Genomic DNA, 27174 nt, shown 5'->3' on the forward strand with positions numbered 1-27174 from the left:
ACTGGAACAACAAAGAAAAGGTCAGCGTGGCCCAGCATATGCAGGGACGACATGCAAGCCTGTACAGCATCCTGCAGTTCACATGCAGTGTCAGTCACACCAGATGAGAAAGTTATGGAGATCTGTGAGTACAGTTTATAAACAATCACTGCACCGGACACTTACAAATCTGTTAACAAGGTTGAGCTCATGTTAAGTGATTTTTTAACCACACACACACATACACACAGATTCTAGTTCAAGGCCAGGTCTTCCGCTAAGTGAACCTCTCCACGCACTCTCTTACTGCCAAGTCCAGGACAGCTGGCCACCAGGTGGGCTAGCAACAAAAGCGAGGAGGCCAAGTCTAGCCAACACTGAAGAAATGAGTCTCAAGACCCCAGACCTTCAGGCTGCTGCACCGCCCGCTGTGCTAAGGAAAAGGCTACATACTGTTAAGATCCCTGACTCCAGAAATTGCTACCTGGAGGGTCTCGGCAAACATAACAGGTGTATTTCTCAGGCACATTTTCTTCCAGTAATCCCATGCAGACCCCATGCTGCCAGCACTGGCACTCTTCACACTGTTAGAATTAAAGAAGCAATAAAAAAATTAAACTCAGAAGGAATCCTCCATCCAAAAATAAGACCCACCTGTGGGGAAGGGGCACTGGGAGGTGGGAGGGAGGGAGGGCACTCCCCACGGACTCACAAGGGAGCTGAGCTGCAGCCACTTGCAGAGCTGCGCTGGCCAATACAGTAGCCACCCTGTGCTTTTAACGTTTAGATTAATGAACGAAGTTAAAAATTCAGTTCCTTTTCCCACCAGCCACATATTAAGTGCTCAACGGTTGTATGAGGTTAGAGGCTACTGTACTGGATGGCACAGGTAAAGAGAATTTAGATTACACAGTACTTGATCTCAGAAAAATGACTAATTCCCATCCCATATCTAGAGGCTTTTACTTTTCTGATCACTTTATAAAGACAGAGGAAAAATTGTTTAAGCCCTCAGAAGAAGGTTAGAAAGACAGAAACCTGAGTTTGAATTCTGGCTCAGACATTCATTAGCTTGTGACCTTGAAGATCAGGTCACTTGTCTACCCTGGGCTTCAGTTTCCCCATTTGTAAAACAGGATACTATTCCTACTGACCATGTGGGGCTGTCAGTGAGGAATCAATGGGTCATATGTCATACCGTGGAGCCCAGCACACAGTTTTTATGTATAAAGAGCCTATTCCTACTACAAAAGGCCAGGCTAATTCACTGTGATGCCTCCTGAAGTAACCATGTGCTTTGTATGTGCTAAGTCGCTTCAGTCATGTCTGACTCTGTGACCCTGTGGACTGTAGCCTGCCAGGCTCCTCTGTCTATGGAATTCTCCAGGCAAGAATTCTGGAGTGGGTTGCCATGCCCTCCTCCAGGGGATCTTCCCAACACAGGATCAAACCTGGGTCTCCTGTATTATAGGCATATTCTTTACCACTGAGCCACAAGTGGAGCCCCACCATGTGCTAGCACCCTGCATTTCTTCTCTCTAAACCTTACCAAAGGTCACACAGCTGAGAAGAGGCAACCGTGGATCAACACTGTTGATCAAACACAAGCCCAACTAACTGCAAGACTAGTTCCTTTAACCCAGGGGTCCCCAACCTCTGGAATCAAATGCTTGATTATCTGAGGTGGGGCTGATATAATACTAACAGAAATAAAGCACACAGTAAATGTAATGCACTTGAATCATCATAAAACCATTCCCACCCCAGGTCCAGGGAAAAACTGTCTTCCACAAAACCTGACCCTGGTGCCAAAACGGTTGGGGACCGCTGTTTTAACCCATAGGCTTCACTGCCTTCCCTGGGGAAGGAGGAAAGGGAGAAGGAGCAGGAGGCAGAGAGAAAAAAGAAAGGAGCAGAAGGTGAGGGCAGCACTAGGAGAGCGGTGGCTGGCCTGAGGAGAGGAATCCCGAGAACTCAGGTCCAGAGGAGGAATGGAGTGGAAAAGGACGCCGAGGGAGACACCAGGATACTTCCAGCAGTTCCAGATCAGGCCCTAAACCGTTAACTACCCAACCACATGGACAGCTCTGGAAAGGGGATAGTGAGCTTCTGACAGGGTTTGAGGGTGGACCACTGGCCTGGCCACAAGGGAAAAAAGCTTAAGCTCACAATCTACAGCCACCTGGAATCAGATAGGCCTCAGCATCAAAGGGCTTTTATGGGCTGATCATATAAGAATCAACAAGGGCAGAGCTGGAAGAGAGACTTCAGATGTGATCTAGATTGTTCCATTTCCAACAAGGAAACTAAGGCTCAGAGCAAAAGAAAAGAGTGTGAGACAACAAAAGCAGCTGGTAACAGAAAACAGACGAATAATTAAGAATGAAAGTTGCTCTCACCAATGACTTCGTGTTTCAAGAACTAGGAGACACCAAAATTGAATCAAATACAGCTAAGTTGAAAAATTTTTAAATAATTTTCTCATGTGGGTCAGTCTAATATACATTGTTCATTTTTAAAAAGTTTAAATTGGGGACTTAAATCTGGCAGTCCAGTGGTTAAGACTCTGCACATCCAATGAAGGGGGCACAAACTTTGATCCCTGGTCAGGGAACTAAGACCCCACATGCCATGCAGTGCAGCCACAAAATTAAAATTAAAATAATTTAAAAGCTTTTTAAAATTTGTGTGTGTGTGGGGGGAGCGTTGGGGTGGGAACACCTACGCTGTGAGGCTTGCAAGACCTTGGTCCCAGACCAAGGATCAAACCCAGGGCCCCACCCTCAGACACTGAGGGCACTGAGTCCTAACCACTGGTCCATCAGGGCATTCCCAAAAAGTTTAAATTTAGAAATAAACAGAAACAGTAACAGAAAAGATAAATTATCTAAGAATAAATCTAAAACTAAGAATAAAAGCATGCAAGATCTAAATAAAGAAAATTTTTGATTTGAAGGACACAGAGACTTAAGTCAATGAATAAGCTGCACTTTATTCCTCAATAGCAATAGTCATTATCAAAAGGATGGCAGTTCTCCTTGGATTAATATATAAAAATAATGTAGTGCCAATAAAACAATAAACTAATAGCTCAGAAGCTGATTCTAATAGCCAGAAAATTCATTAAAAAATACAAAAGAGGGTACTAGCACTACCAGATATCTTAAACATATTAAAAAGATATAATAATTAAAATAGAATTATACAAGCAAATATAGAGAGCAATCAATGGAAAAGAAGACAGAATCCAGAATAAGAAACAAACTACATACAGAAATACAGTAAATAAAGGTAGCTCTGTAATATGGGGCATGGTGTTGGAACAACTGGGTAGCGAGAGCCCTCAACCTATATTAGGATAAATTCCAGGCAGATCAAATATTTGCATGGTTTTTAAAAAATAAGTGCAACTGTAAAACTACAGAAGAAACCAGGAGAAATTCATTAGTTTTTTGTAGACTTTTATGAACTTCCAATGAGGAAGCAACTCCTATTCAAATCTCAAAAGCCATTAAAGAAAAGTCTGATATATTTGACCTAATAAAAACAAAGCATCTATAAGACAAGTCAAAAGACAGATGACCAAAGAGATACAAATATGTGTAACCGTTCTCACAGCTGATACAAAAACATATCAATGAAAAGCCTATACAAACCAGCAGGAAAGTGACCAACCATCCAACAGATAAATGGATAAAGAATATGAACAGACAGCTCAAAGGAAAAAAACAAATCTTAAGTAAAAAGAAGTTCAAATTAACCATTAGAAGAATAACAGATAATGGTATTAATATAAATTAATGTGAAATCAAATCAGCCTAATAATAAGCGTACACATTAGTATTTCTAGATTTTGAGAATATATGTGTAAGTATCAACTAATTCTTCATACCTTTATGTATTCCCTGAAATTTTTAAACATTTACTGCTTTCATCATAGAAGTGTTATTCTCATGAAAAGCTGTTTATAGATTATAATTTTCATTTATATGTGCGTTTGTATGTGTGTATTTAAAAATAACAGTTGTTATTTCTGGGTGAAAACAATCTGGGTCATCCTTGTTTTCTTCTTTGTAGCTCATGGAAAACAGAAAAATCACAATCATAATTTTTTCAAGTTTATTAAAATAAATTACAAAATACCTATACCAGAAGATTGTTTTTATCTGAAGAGCAAAGATAAAAAAAGTTTGACAGTACTCTGTAGTGACAACGGAGAAGGCAATGGCAAGCCACTCCAGTACTCTTGCCTAGAAAATCCCATGGATGGAGAAGCCTGGTAGGCTGCAGTCTGTGGGGTCGCTAAGGGTCGGACACGACTGAGAGACTTCACTTTCACTTTTCGCTTTCACACATTGGAGAAGGAAATGGCAACCCACTCCAGTGTTCTTGCCTGGAGAGTCCCAGGGACGGGGGAGCCTGGTGGGCTTCCATCTATGGGGTCACACGGAGTCGGACACAACTGAAGTGACTAAGCAGCAGCAGCAGCTGTAGTGACAAGGGCACTGGTAAGGCTGTTCTTGGTACACCAGCGAGTAAACAGTCACTCAGTCCTGTCCAACTCTTTGCGATCCCGTGGACTACACAGTCTATGGAATTCTCCAGGCCAGAATACTGGATTGGGCAACTGTTTCCTTTTCCAGGGCATCTTCCCAACCCAGGGATCGAACCCAGGTCTCCCACATTGCAGGCAGATTCTTTACCAGATGAGCCACCAGGGAAACTCAGGAATCCTGAAGTGGGTAGCCGATCCCTTCTCCAGCAGATCGTCTTGACTCAGGAATCAAACTTGGGTCTCCTGCATTACAGGGGGATTCTTTACCAGCTGAGCTACCAGGGAAGCCCCTGGTACACCAGGGAGGGTTTCTATAGTGTTGTAATGACAAATAACAGTATTTATCAAAATAACAAAGGCACACAAACTTTTGCCCAGAAACTCTACTTTAAAATTCAGTTTCACTCTTACTCTGGTTTTCTTGTTCCTGAGCAAAGTGAGTCTTTTGTCTTGTACTGAGATTTGGTTAGGTAGGCTCAAGGGGGAATCAAGGTGAGTTTCTGACAATTTTTTGAGGTCTTGTAACATAAACAAGTCCAAAAAAAAAAAACACCTCAGTCTCACAGTTATACTTACATACAATCATTCATTATACTGCTGTTCAGACTAGAAACAATCTAAATGTCAATCAATAAGAAAAGGTTAAATAAATGATGATTCGTTCACTGTGCAGCTATAAAAAAGACTGGGGAAGCTTTTTGAGATTTCAAAATGAAAAGGTCTTCAACTTATATATTATTAAATGAAAAAATATATTGAAAATACTATGTATTAAAATAACATTGTGTTTAAATTTTTAAAAAGATGGTTGTACAGCAAAGTAAATGATGTACTCAATGCCAGTTCACTTAATGCCACATAAATTTAAAAATGGTTAGTCTGGTAAATTTAGCAATGTGGATAAACCAACAGTCTGTCATACAGAGTGAAGTAAGTCAGAAAGAGAAAAACAAATATCATATATGTGGTGTTGGAGAAGACTTTTGAGAGTCCCTTGGACTGCAAGGAGATCCAACCAGTCCATCCTAAAGGAGATCAGTCCTGAGTGTTCATTGGAAGGACTGATGTTGAAGTTGATACAAAGAACTGACTCATTTGAAAAGACCCTGATGCTGGGAAAGATTGAAGGCAAGAGAAGAAGGGGACAACAGAGGATAAGATGGTTGGATGGCATCACCAACTCAATGGACAGGAGTTTGGATAAACTCCCGGAGTTGGTGATGGACAGGGAGGCCTGGTGTGCTGCAGTCCATGGGGTCGCAAAGAGTCGGACACGCCTGAGTGACTGAATTGAACTGAACTGAAAGCATACATATGGAATCTAGAAAAATGGTACTGATGAACCTATTTGCAAAGCAGGAACACAGACGCAGATGCAGAGAACAAAGCTGTGAACACAGGGAGGAAAGGGTGGGACGAACTGAGAGCTATACTGCCATATCTACACTACGATGTGTAAAACAGATAGCTAGTGGGAAGTGGTTATGTAGCACAGGAGCTCAGCTCAGTGCTATGATGACCTAGAAGGGTGGGAAGAGGGTGGATGGGATGGAGGCTCAAGAGGGAGGGGATATATGTATACATATAGCTGATTCACGTCATTGTACAACAGAAACTAATACAACATTGTAAAGCAATTATAGTCCAATTAAAAATTTAAAAAGACAGTAAAGTTTATGTTATGTATGCGTCCATGCTAAGTTGCTTCAATCATGTCCAACTCTTTTTGACCCTAATGACCATAGTTTGCCAGGTTCCTCTGTCCATGGGATTCCCAGGCAAGAATACTGGAGTGGGTTGCCATGTCCTCCTCCAGGGGATCTTCCCAACCCAGGGATCGAACCCACATCTCTCAGGTAACCTGCATTGATAGGCAGGTTCTTTATTACTAGTGCCACCTTGGAAGTCCTATGTTATGTAGGTTATATCACAAAAAGAAAGGGAAAAAATGGAGAGAATATATGTATTACTGCTTATTTTCCCACTGAATGTTTCTGGAATGATACACAAGAACATGACGAAGACTGCCTCCAGGAAAAGAAAACAAGTTTTTTATATGGGCTTCTTATTAAAGATGCTACACAATTTTCACTGGGGTTTGGCACCTAATGTCAGATATTTGTTGCTCTAGGGCACAGGTCAACAGACTATAGCCCACAGGCCAAATTCAGCTTAAGTCCTATTTTCGTAAATTAAGTATTATATGAACAGAACCATACTCATTCATCTTTTGGTACTACTTCTGGCTGCTTGGGGCAGAGCTGAGTAGTTGTGACAGAGACCAAATGACCCAAAGCCTAAAATATTTATTATCTGGTCCTTTAAGAAAAAGTTTGCCAAACCTGCCCTAGAGGAATTAAAATAATTCAAATATTAAGTGAGTTTCTTGATGTTCATTTTTTATGTGGTACCCAGATTTTTCAAACATTAAATAGGTTAAATAGGATTTTAACCTTCCAGTGATTTAAATTAGCACTGGTAAATAAAATCAAATAATAATATACATGAGCAATACTGATACCAAATAATGAACAAAGAAAACTATTTCTCTAAAGTAACCTTCTACAGAACAAATCCTAAATGTATTCCACGACTGTGCAAATTATCAATGTAAGTTAAAATTTTAAGAAAAAAAAAATGACTTGAACTTTCCTAGACAATGAATATGTTTAAAACTAGATGAATACATTTTAAAGGTTTAAACTGTATTTGTTCCTGCTGCTGCTGTTTAGTCACTAAGTTGTGTTTGACTCTTTGCGACCCCATGGACTGCAGCCCGCCAGGCTACCCGTCCATGGGATTTTCCAGGCAAGAATACTGGAGCGGGTTGCCATTTCCTTCTCCAGGGCATCTTTCCAACCCAGAGATTGAACCCATATCTCCTGCTTGGCAGGCAGATTCTTTACCACTGAGCCACCTGGGAAGTCCCATTTGTTCCTATTAGCTTCCTTTAATGGAGAATGCAATGGCAAGCCACTCCAGTACTCTTGCCTAGAAAATCCCATGGATGGAGGAGCCTGGTAGGCTGCAGTCCGTGGGGTCGCTAAGGGTTGGACACGACTGAGTGACTTCACTTTCACTTCTCACTTTCACACATTGGAGAAGGAAATGGCAACCCACTCCAGTGTTCTTGCCTGGAGAATCCCAGGGACGGGGGAGCCTGGTGGGCTTCCGTCTATGGGGTCACACAGAGTCGGACACGACTGAAGTGACTTAGCAGCAGCAGCAGCAGCAGCTTCCTTTAAATTTATGCCTTTTGCTGAAATTACTGAGTAGAAAAGGTCCACTACTCATGATGACAGATAAAGTCAGGAACTGTCCCTTTATAACACAAAGCCAGCTGGCAGCAAGTGAACACCAAGTATTCTACAGCAAAAGCCACGGTGTTCTGAAGTGAGCTTGTCACCACCACAATGCCAGAAAGAAAGCCACAGTGCTGAGCTGAGCTGGGGGGAAGCTGAGCTGGAAGTGGAGCCTAAGAAGCATAAAATGGACTCAGCCATATAAAAGCTGGTGTGGCCTCAATTTTCCAAACTTAGTCTCATAGCACAAAAATGATACTTCAAGCTCTATCTCCCAAATACCCCAAGATCCTTGTCACTTACAGAAAAGTCAGTGGAGAAAGTACCATGGTGGATCAGAACTGCATCTCCTACACTGATGTGCCCGAACAGCCTTGCCAGGAAAGGCCTTCATTACTCAACCACTAATGCTTTCTGTGGTTATATGAGGACCAAATCAGGCTTCCAACGCCCAGAACTGAGCACACGCCCAGAAAGACAGGACAAAAACTAACAATCTTCAGCATACTTTTAAAACTAAACTTAAAAAAAAAATTACTTAAAAAGCAGGGGGATGTTTCATGTTATATAAGTTTTTGAATTATATTCCACTGAGCTTCAGAGATTCTACACACAGGTGTGTTTTATAAAATGGGACTATTTCAAAAGAAAAAAATAAAACAAAAAAATGCACACTCCAAGCTTAATGTTAAGACAACATATGTTAAGAGCCCATAACAGTACACGTAATTTTGTACTGTTAGGCTAACTAAGTATTATGCTGTCTTTAACGCTTTTCTTCCTGTCTCTGATTAATCAAAGTGACTACACAGCATGCTGTTTAGGAAAAGTCACCCACGCAATGGTCATATTCATTAGGCTTGTCTCACAAAAAGAAGAAAACAATAGAGACACTGAAATGCTCTAAGTCAGCAACCAGCATACCACCCTGAATGCATATTAGACCTCACCGAAAAGAGGCCAGCCATTCCCATTTCTGAGCTTTCAAAACTACTGCTTTTACCTGTTATACATTTTGGGGTTCTGTGAAAGAGTCTGTATGGGCAAGGGGTTCTAAAGCTGAAAAAGTCTGAGAACCACTGACCTAATGCATGGTAGTGGTTTAGTCGCTAAGTTATGTCCAACTCTTTTGACCCATGGACTGTAGCCCACCAGGCTCCTTTGTCCATGGGATATTCCAGGCAAGAATACTGGAGTGGGTTGCCATTTCCTTCTCCAGGGAATCTTCCTGACCCAGGGACCGAACACAGGTATCTTGTATTATAGCAGATTCTTTACTGACTGAGCCACCAGGGAAGCCTGACCTAATGTACACTAAAGATCATAAATATCAGGAGCTACTGGAGACCATTCATGTACCTTGAATTCCCAGAGGCTGCCATGAAGGCTACTCAAAGAGAAAGAAACTCCTAAAATAATTCTAACTAATGTACACATGACTTACGTAAAAAACTCAGGTTCCTGAATACCCAGGGTATTTATGACAGTCCAGGGAGTCAACCAGGCAACATTCACCTCCAGCAGGGCTGTGATTAAGAGCAAGAGAAGGGCAGAGGCAAGCAGGTGCTAGCCAGTGATGGTCTCCCAGAGCAGGCAAGGAACTCCCCCCCATTCACCTCCCCCAGGAGACACATCCCAGAAATGGAGATGACAACTACAAATGCCAGGGAAATAAAGAGTAAGAAACAGACAAACTCTAAAACTGACCACCATTCCATTAGATCATAAAGAAAATCTGCCTTACAGAGAAGATATGGATCCATAGGAAGATCAAACTGCTCCTCCAGAGTGTTGGGTCCCTATTGTTCAACTCCTCACTGTGTGACCACAGGCAAGGCCCTTCCCATTGGTGAGTCCAGCTGGCCTAAGCAGAGCATGAGAGATTTACACTCAATGATCCCTCAAGTCCTCTCTTATTCTATTAATAGGTTATTTATACCAGCCTGAGATGCAGAGAAAGCTGACCGAATAAGCAAAGCTCAACCTGGTGCTGAGAGTACCGCCTACCTGGGGCTTCTGACCTGGCTTGTGAATTTTGCTGGCCTCAAATAGTAGTCCTTCAGAATTCCCACCAAGGACCAGTTTGTGTTTCTCTGGACCTGTGGCTCCTGGAAGCTCCACCTACCTGAATCATGAAGTCATTTTCCTCCTGAACCTCACAGATGCAGCGGACCACTTCAAAGTCATAACGGTCATCCCCGTCAAGTTCCTCGTCTGGGTTAGTGGTCACATCGACACCTTGGCCATACTCCTCATCGCTCCAAAGAAAGCTCTCGGAAGAGGACTCACTCAGGTTATCCTCTTCTACGAGGAAAGGGAAAACAACAGTCACAAAATAAAAAAATAATCAACCCTAGATCACCAAGACCTGTAAGAAATGACCTAACAGACCCTCTCCTCTGTGAACTTTCACAGAGCTGGGAAATATGAACTCCAGTTGGTTCCTTGGGCCTGTCACCTACTAACAGCCCAAACGATATCTGCTTCACGGCAGTAAACTGAGCTCCCTTTCCTCATTCTTCCGACACTGAAGCGCAAGGTAAGTAGCTGCTCAAGGTTACAGAGCTCAACGGCAGAGAAATTGCAACTCCCCGTGAACCATACAGATCATCATCCCTAATGACACAAACGTATTCTTCAACCTCACCCCAGCCACCCAGGACCTGGTTTACAGCAAAGTCTGTATCCACAGTCACCTTCAAAACTCTGTAAACCTTAGAGAATGAGGAAGGGGAAGATTCCAGGGATAGTCAGAACTAGAATATCTAGTCTGGGGTGCCTGATTAGTGATAATTACAGCTAACATTTACTGATCACTTATTCTGTACCAGAGACTGTTGTAAGTACTTTACATATACTTATTAACTACTTTTAAACTCATGATCACCCTATAAGTTGCTGAAGATGGGAAAGCTTCAAGGTTGACTCAGATTTCCCCAAGCAACCAGGTTATATGCAGAGGCCACCAAGAAATGAAGGAACAGGGAAGTAGGTGTACAAGGGAAAGAGGGATAATGAAATTGGTTACAGACACACTGGCTGAGGGGTACCTATGAGACATTCTACTAAGACCAAAGTTAGAGAGAAGGGAAATTCGGGAAAGGTATAGCTAATGGCCTATTTTATTTGATGTCTGTTTTTTTTCAGCTGCTAACTCTTTTGCAACACCATGAACTGTAGCCTACCAGGCTCCTCTGTCCATGGGATTTTCCAGGCAAGAATACTGGAGTTACCATTTTCTTCTCCATTTATTTGATGTATTTTTTATTTAAAAGATCTAACAATTACTTGCAGAAGGCCCGAGAGTAGACTGCAATATCAACATAAATCCAATGTTCTCAGACTATAGTGTTGTACAAATGGTCAAGCCAGCAGAGAGCTTCCTTACCAGACACTTTCACTTTCCCTTTGTGGTTTCCAGACTCTGAGCCTTGTATCTGTGGGCTCATATGGACACCAGGCTTGTGTGAGGAACCACACTTGGTAACAGCAAATGCCTTAGGTGGAGAAGGTTCCTGGGAAGTGTCACTGACCTCCTCACTGCAAGGGCATTCTGGAAGAACAAGATCAAAAAGAAATTAGCACCCCTAGACATCACCAGGGCATTCCAGAATCAACACCATCCAACCAACAGCTCTACTGGTCAAACAGCTCAAATGTTCAGGAGGAATTCAGCTACAAAAGAGTACACGTTAAAACTTATAGCTACCTCTAAGAACCTCAAAACCAAAGCCTTCCTCCTCACCACTACCTTTCTCCCTCCTTTTCTGAGAAGATTGTTTCTCTAAGCCAGAAGATGGTTTGAGAATAAAATGTGGCATTCCTTTAGCTCCCAAGACTGGAGCACTGCTTTTCTTAAAAATTGGCATTTTTGTTGGAGCTAGGCACATACTTTTAAAGAGATATATCCTTTCTTAAAAGGGTTCAGAAATGTACAGTTAAGAGTTGAGTGTGCAGACAATTAAGAGAACAAACTTACAGTTGCCAGAGGGAAGGAGTTGGGGAAGCGTTAGGGAGTTGGGGATGGACATGTACAGACTGCTGTATTTAAAATGGGTAACCAAAGTCCTAGTGTGTAGCACAGGGAACTCTGTTCATGTTATGTGGCAGCCTGGATGAGAAGGGAGGATAGGGGAGAACAGATACACGTATATGGCTGAGTCCCTTCGCTGTTCACCTGAAACTATCACAACATTGTTAATTGGCTATACACCAATACAAAATTAAAAGTTTACAAATAAATACAATAAAAACTAAAAAAGAGTTGTGAATACAAACAAATACAGTTATTCACCTGCATATCCTCTCCTACAACGATGCTTTCACTGTGATAGGGCAATGCTGGCCAACACAGCACGAGGGAGGGCTTTCTAAACACCAATGTGGCCTTGAGGCACCCAGGTTAAGTGGGCTCTTCCCCTGTCACTGCCCATGTTAGGCTGAGCCCACAAGCTCCATTAAAGGCTTGCTGACCCTTCCTCTCCTCAGAGGCAGGACTATAAAGAAGTAAACCCTCCTTACCTGTAAGGAAACCCAAGTGAAATGCCCCGGGGAAAACTTACCAGGTTTGGTTTTCTTTTTCTTTTTCTTTTTCTTCTTTGGTTTCACCCTCACAAACTCTTTGAATTTCTTCTCTTTATTCTTCTCCTTGTCTTTTGCAGCTAGAATTAAATAGAAGTGTGTAAATGTTGGAATTCTAACATTCTGTTTTCAATGCTGGGATATTTATGCTTAAGTAACTAAAAACTAAAATGGGCAGAAGAACAGAGTTTCCGATTGGGTACTGCCTGGGAGGTCATCTTCCATCCCCCTCAACACTCTGCAGCCCCTAGACTAAAGACTCAATAAAGGCTTTAGAGAGTCCCTTACTGAGTCTTTAGACTAGGGGCTGGCAAACTCTGGCCCACTGCTTGTTATTGGAAATAAGTTTTATTGAAATACACCATGCTTATTTGTTAAATATTGACCGCGGCTGCTTCCATGCTTCAATGTGAGGAGTTAAAATAGAGATCGTCTGACCCTCAAAGCTGAAAATACTTATTGTCTGGTCTTTTACAGAAAAAGTTTGCCAACCTTACTTAGATCACTATTCCTGAACACTGGCTACATTTTGCAATCACCAAGGAAGATTTCAGAAAGTGAATGCCCGGGTCCTACACACAAAGATTCTGATTTAATTGGTTTGAATCCTGAATGTCAGGATTTTGTTTGCTTGATGATTTTTTTTTTTAATAATTGAAGTACAATTCACACCACATAAAAATATCCATTTAACAAGGAACAATTCACACCTTCCAAAAGCCACAACTCTTTTCAAAGCAAAGCTTCTGAAGTTATCAACACTTCCTGCCAGACTGCTCAATTCAGTTTTCCTAATTCCCACATAAAAAGCTTCCCACCACTCAACAGAAGCTGCAGTTTTCAAGTTATTAATAGCTTCACCATTGCAAAACTCCAGTTGTTTCTTCTTTCTTATCAAACATATCTGTAGCATTTCAAATAACTGCTCATGTTTTACTTTTTCAATGTTAAGACATGTTTAAACACACACATATCCTTTGACCCAGCCATGCCACTCCTAAGAGAAAGGATAACTTATGTCCACACTGAGACTTGTACATGAATGCCCACAGCTTTAGTTGTAATCTCCCAAGCTGAAAACTGCCCAAATGTCCATTACCAGGTGAATGGACAAATAATTTGTGGTGTATTTATATAATGGAATACTTTCAACAATAAAAGTATAAATATGTTGCATATAAATAATATGCAACAACAAAAGTAAATACTTTCAAGTGAAATAAGTATACTGAGTAAAAGTCACATAAAATCTAATGTATACTGAGTGATTCTATTTATATAATATTCTAGAAATTGAAAACTAATCTATAAAATAGAAAGCAGAATAGTAACTACCTGGGGATGAGAGTGGGGAGGACTGGAAAGGAGGAATTAAAAGAGGGCACAAGGAAATTTTAAGAGATAATTGATAGGTTTACCATCTTACTGTGGTAATGACCATGTACATATTTAATGGTAATGACCATGTACATATTTAAATTATACAATTTAAATATATGCAGTCCACTGAACAACAACAATTAAGCTTTAATAAAGCTGAAGGGAGGGTGGGGTGGGGTGGGGGTTGCTGGTGGCCGAGAAGGAACAATCCAGCAGCATGTAGTACACAATATTGTGCAACCAGTTCTACCCTAGTTCCAAAACATTTCCATCACTCCAGAGTAAAACCACTTCCCATTAAGCAGATTTTCCCCAAACCCTCAACCCTTGGCAACCACCAATCTCCATCTGGCTCTGTGGATTCATCCATTCAGGGCATTTCATATACATACAATATGTGACCTTTTGTGTCTGGCTTCTTTAACTTCTTTCAAGGACATCAGGGTTTTTTAAAAATACTCTTCAAGTAACTCTGACGTGGAATCAAGATGGATCACAAAGCAAGTGTGGGACAGAATGAACATCCAGATTCAACTGATTTTAACTGAGCACTTGTGTGCAACGATCGCAAATATCTCATTCAATCCTGACAACCAACTGTGTATATCATTCCAGCTTTACAGATGAGGAAACTGAAGCTTGGTGAGGCAGACACCAGCTTGATATCATAAAGACATTTAAAAACAGGTTCATCTGGCTCTCTAGCACCAAATCAGCACTATTGTCCAAGCCCCTCTCCCAATCAGACATCCCGGAACTATCAGAGAAGACAGTGGGCTGCATCTCCCAGCTGGCATGCCTAGCTCTACGAGCAGAAGTTAATCTGCTGGCTAAAGAACACAGGACTTTAGAGTCTCTAAGCGCCCTTCCTGTTAAAATACTCTGCAACTGGGGAACAAAGCTCAAAAACAAGAACTCTAGGAAAGACCCTAGTCTAATTTACAAAACTACACTTATTAAGATTAAGAAAATAGGGCCCTGGGACTTCCCTGATGGTCCAGTGGTTAAGACTGCACTTTCACTGCAGGGGCATGGGTTCGATCCCTGGTCTGGGAACTAGATTCCACATGCCTTGTGGTTTGGCCAGAAACAAACAAAAATCAGGGCCCAAAGAAACAAGTTGACTTAGCCAAAATCATGTAGTTAATTAGCAAAATATGATTAAAAGTCTTCTAAATGTCATAAAAGTTACCAAAAATATTTACTTTTCCTCTAATCCTGGGAACAGCCTTCCTCAGGAATAGAAACAAAACAAGTCATTTCTGCAAAGCCCACTAGAACTCACTCTATGCAGCCAGCATTACTTTAATACTAAAATCAGATAAAGACATTACAAGAAAGAAAATCTAAAGACCATTTTCTCTCATGAACACAAATGTAAAAATAACAGCAAATTGAATCCAACAATGTATAAAAAGAATTATATACCACGACCAACTGGGATTTATTCCAGGTATAAAGGAAGGCTAGTTCAACAATTAATGTAGTCTATTGTTTTCCTCTATTTCTTTGCATTGTTCATTTAAGAAGGCCTTCTTAATTTCTCCCTGCTATTCTCTGGAACTCTGCATTCAGTTGGGTATATATTATCCCTACTTTCTTCAATATAAGCCTGAGTTATGCAATGAGGAGCTGATGATCTGAGCCACAGTCAGTTCCAGGTATTGTTTTTGCTGACTGTATCAAGCTTTTCTATCTCCAGCTATAAAGAATATAATCAGTGTGATTTCAATATTGACCATTTAGTGATGTCCATGTGTAGAATTGTCTCCTGTGTTGTTGGAAGAGGGTGTTTGCTATGACCAGTGTGTTCTCCTGACAAGACTGTTAGCCTTTGCCCTGCTTCACTTTGTACTTCGAAGCCGAACTTGCGTGTTACTTCAGACATCTCGACTTCCTACTTTTGCATTCCAATCCCCTAGGATGGAAAGAACATCTTTTTTTTTTTTTGATGTTAGTTTTGTCTAGAAGGTCTTGTACATTTTCACAGAACCAGTCAACTTCAGCATCAGCAGCTGGGGCACAGACTTGGATTACTGTGATGTTGAATGGTTTGCCTTGGAAATGAACATAGTTCATTCTGTTGTTTTTGAGATTGCACCTAAGTACTGCATTTTGGACTCTTTTGTTGACTATGATGGCTACTCCATTTCTTCTAAGGGATTCTTGTCCACAGTAGTAGATATAAAGGTCATCTGAATTAAATTTGCCTGTTCCTGTCCATTTTAGTTCACTGATTACTAAGATGCCGATGTTCACTCTGGTCTTCTGCTTGACCATGTCCAATTTACCCTGATTCATGGACCTAACATTTCAGGTTCCTATGCAATACTGTTCTTTACAGCACTGGACTTTACTTTCACCACCAGATATATCCACAACTGAGTGTCATTTCCACTTTGGCCCAGCCACCTCATTCTTTTTGCAGCTATTAGTAATTGTCCTCCACTCTTCTCCAATAGCATAATGGACACCTTCCAACCTGGGAGACTCATCTTCCAATGTCATATCCTTTTGCCTTTTCATACTGTCCCTGGGGTTCTTGTGGCAACAATGTTGGAGTGATTCACCATTTTCTCCTCCAGTGGACCACGTTTCGTCAGAACTCTTCACTATAACCCATCTGTCTTGTGTGACCCTGCACGGCATGGCTCATAGCTTCAGTAAATTACACAAGCTCCTTTGCCACAAGAAAGCTGTGATCCATGAAGGGGATCAGTTTTCGTTCCAATCCCAAACAAGGGCAATACCAAAGAATGCTTGCATTATTGTACAACTGCACTCTTTCCACATGCTATCAAGTTTATGCTCAAAATCCTCCAAGCTAAACTTGACCAGAATGTGAATCAAGAACTTCCAGATGTACAAGCTGGGTTTCAAAGAAGCAGAGGAACCAGAGATCAAATCACCAACATTCATTGGATCATGGAGAAAGCAAGGGAATTCTAGAAAAATATCTACTTCTGCTAAAGCCTCTGACTGTGTGGATCACAACAAACTGGAAAATTCTTGAAGAGATGGGAGTATAAGACCATCATACATGTCTTCTGAGAAACCTGTTTAAGGGTCAAGAAGCAACTGTTAGAATTGGACGTGGACAATGGACTGGTTCAAAATTGAAAAAGGATTGTGTCAAGCTGTATATTGTCACTCTGCTTATTTAACTTTTGTGCAGAATACATTATTTGAAATGCCGGGCTAGATGAATCACAAACTGGAATCAAGATTGCTGGGAGAAATATCAACAACCTCAGAAATGCGGTTGATATCACTCTAATGGCAGAGGGTGAAGAGGAACTAAAGAGCCTCTTGATGCAGGTTAAAGAGGAAAGTGAAAAAGCTGGGTTGAAACTCAACATTCAGAAAACGAAGATCATGGCATCTGGTCCCATCACTTCATGGCAAATAGATGGGGAACAATGGAAACAGTGGCAGATTTTCTTTCCCTGGGCTCCAAAATCACTGTGGACAGTGACTGCAGCCATGAAATTAAAAGACACATGCTCCTTGGAAGGAAAGCTATGACAAACCTAGACAGTGTATTAAAAGCAGAGATATCACTTTGCCAACAAAGGTACACATAATCAAAGCTATGGTTTTGCCAATAGTCATGTATGGATGTGAGAGTTGGACCATAAGGCTTAGTACCAAAGAACTGACGCTTTCAAACTGTGGTGCGGGAGAAGACTGTTGAGAGTCCCTTGGACAGCAAAGAGATCAAACCAGTCAATCCTAAAGGAAATGAACCCTGAATACTCATTGGAAGGATTGATGCTGAAGCTGAATCTTTAATACTCTGACCACCTGATGGGAAGAGCCAACTCACTGGAAAAGACCCTGATGCTGGGGAAGATTGAAGGCAAGAGAAGAAGGAGCCAACAGAGGATGAGATAGTTAGATAGCATCGCCGACTCAAAGGACATGAATTTGAGCAAACTCCAGGAGATAGTGGAGGACAGAAGAATCTGGCATGCTGCAGTCCATGGTTCCCAAAGAGCTGGACATGACCCAACAACTAAACAACAACCATATCAACAGACTAAAAAAGAAAAATAATATATCAATTGATGCAGAAAAAGTACTTGACAAAATCCAGCACTCATTCATGATAAAAATTCTCAAAGAACTAGGAATAAAGGACATCTACTGATACAAAAAACGTACAGCTAACTTCATATTTATGTTGAGAACTGGATGTTTTCTCTTAAGATCAGGAACAAGGCAAGGATGTACCGTCTCAACACTCCTACCCACCATGGTACTAGACATCCTAGCTAGCACAATAAGACAAGAAAACAAAATAATATATAACACTGAAACGGAAGAAATAAAACAGTTTCCACTTTACCAGGATATTGGTCTTTACTACGAATTTGAGCAAATGATTGATGCAATTTGATGTACCTCCATCCACACACATATAAAAACTACTGCTCAATCCGGTTCTTGATTCGTAAACTCAGGTTTTAATGACCTTTAAACTAAAGTAGCTGTATCCATCAGCTTAATGTAATACTAACAGCATTAACCCAAACACTAGCAGATCTGGCTGAAGAGATACAACCTAGGTTCTGAATCCTTGACAAGGAAAGGTACAAGTGTAGGGTATAAACTGCCAAATCCAGGGCATGCCCAGTTATGGGAGTTCCTTTGGGTTTCTCTAGCAACAACATTTTTTGCATTTCACATTTTATAAGACAGCATTGCATCCTTTAGGGAATCCACAGGCTGTAAGAAAAAAGATGGGGAAGTTCATTCCATACAAGAGATTCCTGAAAACCCCATATTATTCAAATTTACCTAATTCATGACTAATATTCCCAGAAAATAAAGGCATAATGAACACACTTTCATTGGCCTACCAGCTTTGAAATCATGTGGTAGATGAATTTTCTCAATTTGGTAGGATTTGCATTAATTCAAATTTTATACATAAGGCTTTTTATATTGAACAACTTCAAACTGATCAACTTCAATTTTGAACAAAATACATCTATATCTTAACATGATTACCACTTTACAGAGGAGAAAGTGAAATTCAGGGAAGATGTAAGATCATACAAATTAGTATATAGAAAAGATGAACTCAGATACATGGGTCTGAGTACTTGGGCCACGTGTGGGCCCTGTGCACTGTCCTTGAAATAGGAAAGGAGCACAGAGCATGCCAACTGCTCTACAATTCAACGCCGCCACCACCCTTTCCTTGGCTGTGCAGGGTCTGCTGGGTGGACTTGCTGGGTGCAACAGACATTGTAGGTACAGCTCAGAATCTCTTCTACCCTTCCTTCACTGTGCAGCATTTAAGGGTCTGGACAGGATTAACCTCACACTCACTTAAATACATAAGAGTAATCCCATGCCTCTTTTCACAGTGATAGGCTTTGACAATCTGAGTCTCAGCCAACTGGTTCATAAGGCAGGTACAGGAATAAATTAATCCAACCAGAACTTGGGACTCTGGTCCAAAGTTTATAAAAAGGGTATGTTCTTACTTTACTGTTAGATTTGAATGAAGCGGCATGAAGCCTTAAATGCTACTGGCTTCCATCCTCTGACCACAAGGGTTTAATGTAAAAACAGCAGTGAGAGCTGACATGATAAGACAACCAACAGTCCTGGAGCAGTACGCCTTCCCCAGATTTCCCTATTAATGTGGATTCACATATCCCCTTTATTGCAGAATCAAATTGAATTGGGTTTCCTGTTACTTGTAACTAAAAGCATCCTAAGTGTTGCAGCTGTTCAGAAATATGGTCATATTAAGCCTTAAAAAGTTCCCTCCTGAGGCTTCAATTAGAGAAGAGAGCAATGAGGATAAAAAAAAAGATATTTTACAAAGTTTTTCTACAGGAATCTGTGTTTCTTGAACACAGAGGGAAGAGAGCAAGTCTTCATAGGCTCACCCTAGCTTCTGGTTGAAGACTGTCAAGTCACATGTGGCCTGAGGTGGAAGAACCCATAGGGAGAACTGTCCAGCAGGGACTAAGCTAACTCAGGTGAGTCCCTGAGGAACAGGGACAGACAAGGTGACAACAAGAACTCACTCGTTCGGTCTAGCCATGTGCACAGGAAGTTTCCTGCAAGGAGGCAATTCTGTTTCCCACTGCAAGGCCCAGCAGCAGGGCACCCTTCTCTGGTGTACGGCCTAGAGGGGAGAGTATGTGCGCTGCAACTAAGTTCAAATCCTGGCTATGCCAAGTGCTAGATGTGTTGATGCTGTTCAAGTTAATCCATCTCATCAGCACTAGTTTCCAACCCATCAAGTGGGCACAATAGTACCTGTCTCATAGGGTTTCCTTTGAGGATTAAGTAAGACAATACAAGTAAAGAACTCAGAACAGTGGCCGGCACGTGACAAGGACTCAAACAGGTGCTGGTGTGACCATGCTTGTGATACTCTCTCCCTGGAAAGTGGGGCTGGTTTGTGGTCAGGTCTCTCTCTGAACAGCTTGACCAATTGCTTCACGACCCACAGAACAGACGCTTGGCTGCAGGGCTTCTTCCCAAAAGCTCAGACTTGGACGAAGAGTGACTTCCTGCCAGGGCCCTGGAGCAGGCAGCAGCTTGTCGCCTGAGGAGGGCCAGGCTTTTCTGGGATGGGGCCACTCGTCCTCCCCCCAGGCTGCAGGTGGCCATCAGGAGAAACACCAGAGCCTTTCTCACCCCCTCTGTACAGCCTGCTCCCTACTTCTCCCTCAGACCCTCACTGTGCTGTGAGAGCAAAAGGACACCAGACTGCTGCTTCCAGGAGGGAAGTGGGAAAAAATGACAACACCCTCCAGCCACAGGGGAACTGCCTGTACACCACAGAGCACCGCCACACGCTGGGGACAAGCAGTGACCAGAGCCTGCTGTCACCTGCATGAGGGGACGGCATCTTGAGGGCAGAGCAGGAGTGTGTACGCCCTTGGAGGGATCCTCACTATCCATCAGAGGAAGCCACCTCATGGCTTCCTAACACTGTCACTTCATCTTTTCTATCTTTCCAGCATCATCTCCCATCAGTCCCCCACCATGGATCCCACCCAGATTCTGGTCCAAAGGAGCCCTCCACTAAACCTCTCCCTCAAGTCCTACCTTTTTCTACCTTACCTCATATAGCAGAGACTCCTATGCATTCCCCAATATCCACTTCTCCACCTCTCCCACAGGAAAAGGGTATACTCACCAGCTTCCCCTAAGCAAGGTGTGGACATCCAGATGTCCTGGCTTATGGGATATGAACAGAGGTGATGTGTGGCACTTCTGAGATGTGCCCTTAAAAGAAGGCGGCATGCCTCACCCTTCCCTTACCAGCAGCTGAAAGACAGGCAAGGTAGTGAGCGATGCTGGTCCATGCAGAGAGAGCAACACCCTGGGCTGGTGGGATACTGAGGAGGAAGCTGGCCCTGGACAACTGCTCAAACCATAGTAGAGTCACCGTAGGAAGCCTACAGTTTGGCCAGAGACATAAATTAACCTCCATCTTAAGCTAGCCTTTTGATTGTCTCTTTAAGGCACCATAATCTATATCCCAATTAAGTTCCTATTGCTCCCTTCTCTCTAAGGGGAGAGGGAATGGTTCTATGAGAAGGTCAGTCTAGCACCACAAGAAAAGGTACAGACAAAGAAGTGCCCACTCTGGTGCTCCAAGACACCTTTCAGCCTAAGCCAAAGTTTACCCAGAGTGAGACTATGAACGAAATGGACATAACAATAGGTAATAAGCACAGGTGAGGCTCCCTTTGACCCTCAAATAGTCTTTCTGGGCCAAATCTCTACTCAGGACTGAACTCACCTATGCTGAATTAAAAGCCAACACCAAGGAAGCCTGAATTCACCCCGGAAGAGAAGTTACTAAATGGATTCTGGTATTCTAAGAAGCCTCATTTGGAAAAGCAAATTTAAACTGACCTTCTAGATTAATGTATCTGACTAAAGGCCTGGCTGAGGGAAGAAGAAACACATGAGGGCCAGAGTCAGAAGCGTACCTGAGGGACAGACGACGACAGTTTGTTCCTCCCAATGACTCCGAACTCTGATCTGCTTGTTCCTGGCATAGGGATTCCTTTCCTAGTCCCCTGCCTCCTGGTCCACCCACTATCTACCCTCACCCTTTCAGGCCTAACTCAAATGTCACCTCCTCTGGAACTTCCAGCCCCTGCTCTACAGGCAAACACCTCAATCTGTGTTTCCATGGCACTTCATACGTTCTTTACATAGAACTGAGAAGTTCTCACTGTATCTGTTTCGGTGCTTTTCTCCCCACAGGAAGGAGCCCTGTCTTAGGCATACCTAGTCCTACATCATCATTTTGGAAAGGAGATTAGATCTGTGAAGAGCTCAGATCACATGTGAACAGGAGCAGGACTGCTACTGAGACTGAGTCTGTGGGCTTCAGGCCAGAACGGCTTCCCCTCCCTAACTCTACCAAGCAGGAAATGGGGGCTGGGGGGACTGGAGGACCCAAAAAGGTCTCTGCAGAACAGTTTCTGATGCTCCTGGACCACAAGCTCCAGGCATCTCCACATGAGAAATCTATTAGAATCCAAGTTCTCAACAGCCATAATCAAAGTACTCAGCATAAAAGGGGACACTATTTTACAGTAACTGTCCCCAAGCAGCACACGCTAACAGTAACATTCTGCTTTTCACTTATGCATATGTCGAGTTCACATTGCCTGTGATCGAGGACACAGGCAGCCTGGTGTCAGAATCTCACCTTGAAATATCTCCCCACCGGAACTCCCCCAGTTTCTGAAATTCCATACCCATAGATAAGAGCTTTCTTAGAAGCAGAGGTGGAAACTAGATATCCTGAAAGAACAGGGGATCTACTGAGCCAGTTTTATTCTTTCAAATCATAAGAAATTTAGTTATCAGATTAGTCTAGTACCCAGCAAAACCATGAGGAAACGGAAGGAGGCTCTGAGGTGAGAAAGGTGAGGGGCGATGTGTGGAACAGCAGGTGCCTTCTGAAAGGCTGGGGCCTATGACATACTCTGAACATGACGCTGTGTTGGCTCTCAAGGATGTCCAGAGGTCTGATGAAGGCTCAACATGTCTAGTAACCCCAGTTCAGAGATGGTGACACTTGAGACTTCTGCTGGTTAGTGGCAGAGGCAGGACGAGTGCCCAGGGTTCTAATGTACCAGCTAGAGCACAGCAAGATGAACAGTCTAGTTCCCTCTGCCTGGGAACTGCTGGCAATCGCAGCAGTCAGGGCTGGCAGAGCTGTGAAATCATCTATGTGACCCGCGTACACATGATGGGGATGGAGACACCAGGGGGCAAGGCCCTTCCTGGCGGCACAAACCTAATCTCCATCTGACAGAGATTGACCTGTACAGGAATGACCAGGCTAGATCCCAACAGTGGCTGAGGGGTCTGCATGGCACACTCTGCCACCAAACAGACCAATTTTCAAGGGACCAGCAGAGGGGGTCACAAGTTAAAATATATGGATTTAAAAGACCCTTTCGTTCCTCCTAAAGCCTTTTGTAATTGTCCATCTCTGCCAGTCTGGCGAGTATAACCATAGCAGATCTTGTTATTTCAAAAACCTCCAGGTAAAAATCTCCAATTCACCAACAGACTTCCAAACCCCAGTGAAAAGGATTCTTCTGTATTAAGAGAGAGAATTTAAAAACCCCAGGTCAGTATGTTGCTATGAGACCCAAATGCAGTACATAAGAGTAGAAAAGTAACTCACTCAGGTTTCTTAATTTTATCAAAATGACAATACCTTGTCTATTGGTTTTGCAGTTCATCCAAGGTCAGATGAGTTTAGAACTAAGCTCTGTGACTGCCTGAGTTCATGTCTCTAAGATAAAGACCTAGTATTTATTAAGATTTTACTGTAGGCCAGACATTGTGCTAAGCATTTCACATCAGGTCATTTCACATAATAAAGTTCTGAGGCAGGTAGTTATCGCCATCTCACAGATGGAGAAATTGAAGCTCACGGTTATTCGCCCAAGGTCACAGAGGAAGCCGGGTTCAAATTCATGTGTGCTGACTTCAAGCCTGCACATATTCACTCCACACAAATCAAGACACTCAAATACAGTTAATCAGGAATTCTAAAACCAAACAAGAGATCTGTACACCTTCTTGGGTGGGAAACACCGGAAACACCCACCCTGTACTCAAGTGCACTACACTGGGAAAGGTCCCTCCTCAATCACCATGATCACGTTATAACCACCATGCAGATCACATGGTGGTTACAGTTCTGTGGATACAGAACTCCAGCACCTCAGGAGTATCCCTCCTGCCCCGCTTTCAGTCATTCACCCACCTACCCCCCAAGGACAACCACTGTACAGCCCTCAAACATAACAGATTCATTTTGATGGATTTTTGAACTTTATATACATATCCATCATATCATATGTATGAGTTTATGTTTGCTTCTCTGGCTCAACATTATACTTGTGAAATATCCCCATGTTGGCAGGTGTAGCTGTACTAGTTCATTCACTTACTGCTGCACACCCTTGAATCAAGACACCACAATACATTGACTTGATTTGCTCTTTACACATTTATTTACTCTACTATGAACAAACATTTGAGCTGTTTCTAATCTAGGGCTCTTATAAACAGTGCGGCTTTTAACATGTGTGCAACATTTCAAAATGATTTTAAATGCCTAACAAAAAGACCTTCTCAGCATTTTTGCGGGGGCCAGAAGTCTAACCTCCATGTTACATATCAGAAGCTGAGGTATTTAATCAATACCACAAAAATCAGAGTGGCAGAGCTGTCTCGAACTCAGGCCTTCAGGCTCCCCTACTACTGCTCCTTCCTTTCTTCCACCACAGCACTGAAAAGGGAAAGAGGAGGGGCAGGTGCTGATAGGAGTCAGAGGTCAGTTGACCACAGCAAACCAACAGGCCAGACCAATGCACGGAGAGAGGGGCTCAGACAGAACAGCCCTCAGCGCAGACCAAACCCCCCTTAAGCCACAGCTACCTCTTTCAGGCTGTGTCTCAGAAGGGGTGGGGTGGGAGCCCAGCAGAAATAGGGGAAACTTGTAACAATTCCAACTCTAATCTAAAAAGTACAAATGTTTTTCTCAATGAGAAAAACAAGGAGATAACCACTTCAAATTCCTCAGATTGGGCACATTTCTGTCAGATAATACCAAAAGCTGATAAGGATACAGACAAATCACAGAGTGGACAGGAGTGTTCAAGTCAGAGCCACCATTTTCACATACATTCTGGTACATTAACTAAAACCATTCCATCTAGCAACTCCTCTTCTAGGTAAAATACACAAAAGAAAAGCTTGTGCCCAGGGGATGTCCACAGACAGTCCCTGAAACATCACCTGTAAAAGTAAAAAACTAGAAACCTAATGACCCTGAGTAGGAAGGGGCTAAAGAAACTATGGCTTACTTTTTTTTTTTAAAGGACTTCTCTGGAGGTCCAGTGGTTAAGAATCCACCTTTCAATATAGGGGGTGCAGGAGAAGCCCATTGCCCGAGTGCTGCAAGGAAGACTCGGCACAGCCAAAAGGAAAAAAAAAAAAAACTTACACCTGAAACTGAGGGCTAGGCAGACAAGCTGAAGAATCAATGAGACCCACCTACAGGTTACAACCTGGATGAAACTGAACATGATGGTGAACAAAAGCAGGAAGTTCCAAAAGAGTAAGTATGATATGATACTATTTATACGTGTTTTTAAAACACATAAAATAACCTATCATTTACCAATATAAATGTTCAGTTCAGTTCAGTTGCTCAGTCGTGACCGACTCTTTGCGACCCCATGAATCACAGCACGCCAGGCCTCCCTGTCCATCACCAACTCCCGGAGATCACTCCAACTCATGTCCATAAATGTTAATAACACTCAAAAAGACTATACACTATTTCTCAACATATATGTACATATTTGGGAAAGCACAAAGGGAAAGAAAGGAAAAGCAATTTAGGGGGTTTGTACCTCATCCTAGTTTTTGTTTCCCTTAAAAAAATAACCTAAAGGAAATATGGCAAAATGTTCATATTTTTTAAGTCTGGGTGGTGAATGGATACTTGTATGTTCGCTGTATAATCCCATGTACTTTTCTATATATTTAAAATATTCCACAATGTTTAAAATAAAAGATTAAAATCACTGAAATATTTTTACCTATCAGATTAGCAATAATTTAAAACTTGATAATACTGCTAAGATTGTAAAGAACCTAATGTGCGTAACCAGTTGGTGGAAGATTATAAACTAAGACAAGCTTTTTGAAGGGTGATTTGGCAACATCCATCAGAAATTTAAATATGCATACCCTTTGCCCAAGCAAATCCCACCTCCAGGAATTCATCGCATGAATTTGTATACAAGAGCAGCTTTACCACTTGATAAGAGTGGAAAAAAAATAAGTGAACCATGACTTTTTTGTAGGAAAATGTTTAAAGTCCAATACACCCGTACAATTAAATAATGGCCACTTTTAAAATAAGGCACAGCTACGTATCTATACTGACATGAAATGAGAACCAAGACATCTTCAATGAAAAAACAAGCTGCATATAATATCAACTGTATGAAACTTTCCATTTAAATATTTTCTATTGAGACATAATAGATATGTACAGTTTGGATATGCACAGAAAATATCTGAAAAGTTACGAAAGAGTTTGTTAAAAATAGTTACATCTGCAAGGGAGGTGGGGCTGCCAGGAGAGGGAGACCCTTTTCCCTTAGTATTTGTTTATATTGATTTTACAGCAATCAAATGTCACTTTTATACTTGGGGGTGTGTACCCAAAAACTTCACGTTCTAAGAGGCTTAGAGCCACTGAACTGGAATGTCAGTAAAGCAGGGTCCAATAAATCTGTATTTTTAACAAGACACCCCGTGACTCCCAGGCAGCTAAGCTGGCCACTGCTCCAGGTGATACCTGGGCCAGGTGACATGTGGAGGGAAGGAAAGGTTCTCAGTGACAGGTCTCTCAAGTTCTCAGATATAAGCCTGTCCCCAGAAGTAACCATGTATTCAATGGCAGAGAAAGATAAACTTACCTAAAAGACACAGAATGGACACCAAAGCCAGTGGGACTGGCCAGTAAGACATCATTGACATCCCTAAAGAATCAGAGTTTAACCCTAATAAAACAAGCATTGCCCAGGCAAGATGATGCACCCATCTGACAACTGAGCCAGTCCTTTCTTCTTCATGGCAGGAATACCCACAATCAACAAGCATCAGGCAGAATAGAACTTAGGTTTCCTTTTACTCCCCAGAACAGAGGCATTTGATAAACAGTTGTTGAATGAACAAGTCAATCTATCTTAGCCTGAGGACTTCTAACTCCAGGGCTGTGATCCAATACTCAATAAACAACTTTCTCTTCCTATATAGGTCCAGACAGAGGAAAGGGAT

The 27174-nt window shown here is 42.1% G+C and overlaps 1 protein-coding gene across 8 annotated transcripts in view; it reads right to left on the bottom strand.

The window, feature by feature from the left end:
- Positions 1-27174, bottom strand: part of PHF20 (PHD finger protein 20) — a 136297-nt gene that overhangs the window by 18067 nt on the left and 91056 nt on the right. For all 8 annotated transcript variants that reach the window (XM_055436595.2, XM_055436577.2, XM_055436585.2 and 5 more), the window contains 4 exons: positions 12399-12497; positions 11225-11389; positions 9962-10140; positions 464-563 (listed from right to left, as the gene is read on the bottom strand). In XM_055436595.2, the coding sequence (XP_055292570.1) occupies positions 464-563; positions 9962-10140; positions 11225-11389; positions 12399-12497 (543 nt within the window). The remainder of the gene's footprint in view (positions 1-463; positions 564-9961; positions 10141-11224; positions 11390-12398; positions 12498-27174) is intronic.

Source organism: Moschus berezovskii, chromosome 15, assembly GCF_049115385.1.
Source record: "Moschus berezovskii isolate FMDL1 chromosome 15, NW_MosBer_1.0, whole genome shotgun sequence".
In the NCBI taxonomy this organism is placed as follows: Eukaryota; Metazoa; Chordata; class Mammalia; order Artiodactyla; family Moschidae; genus Moschus; species Moschus berezovskii.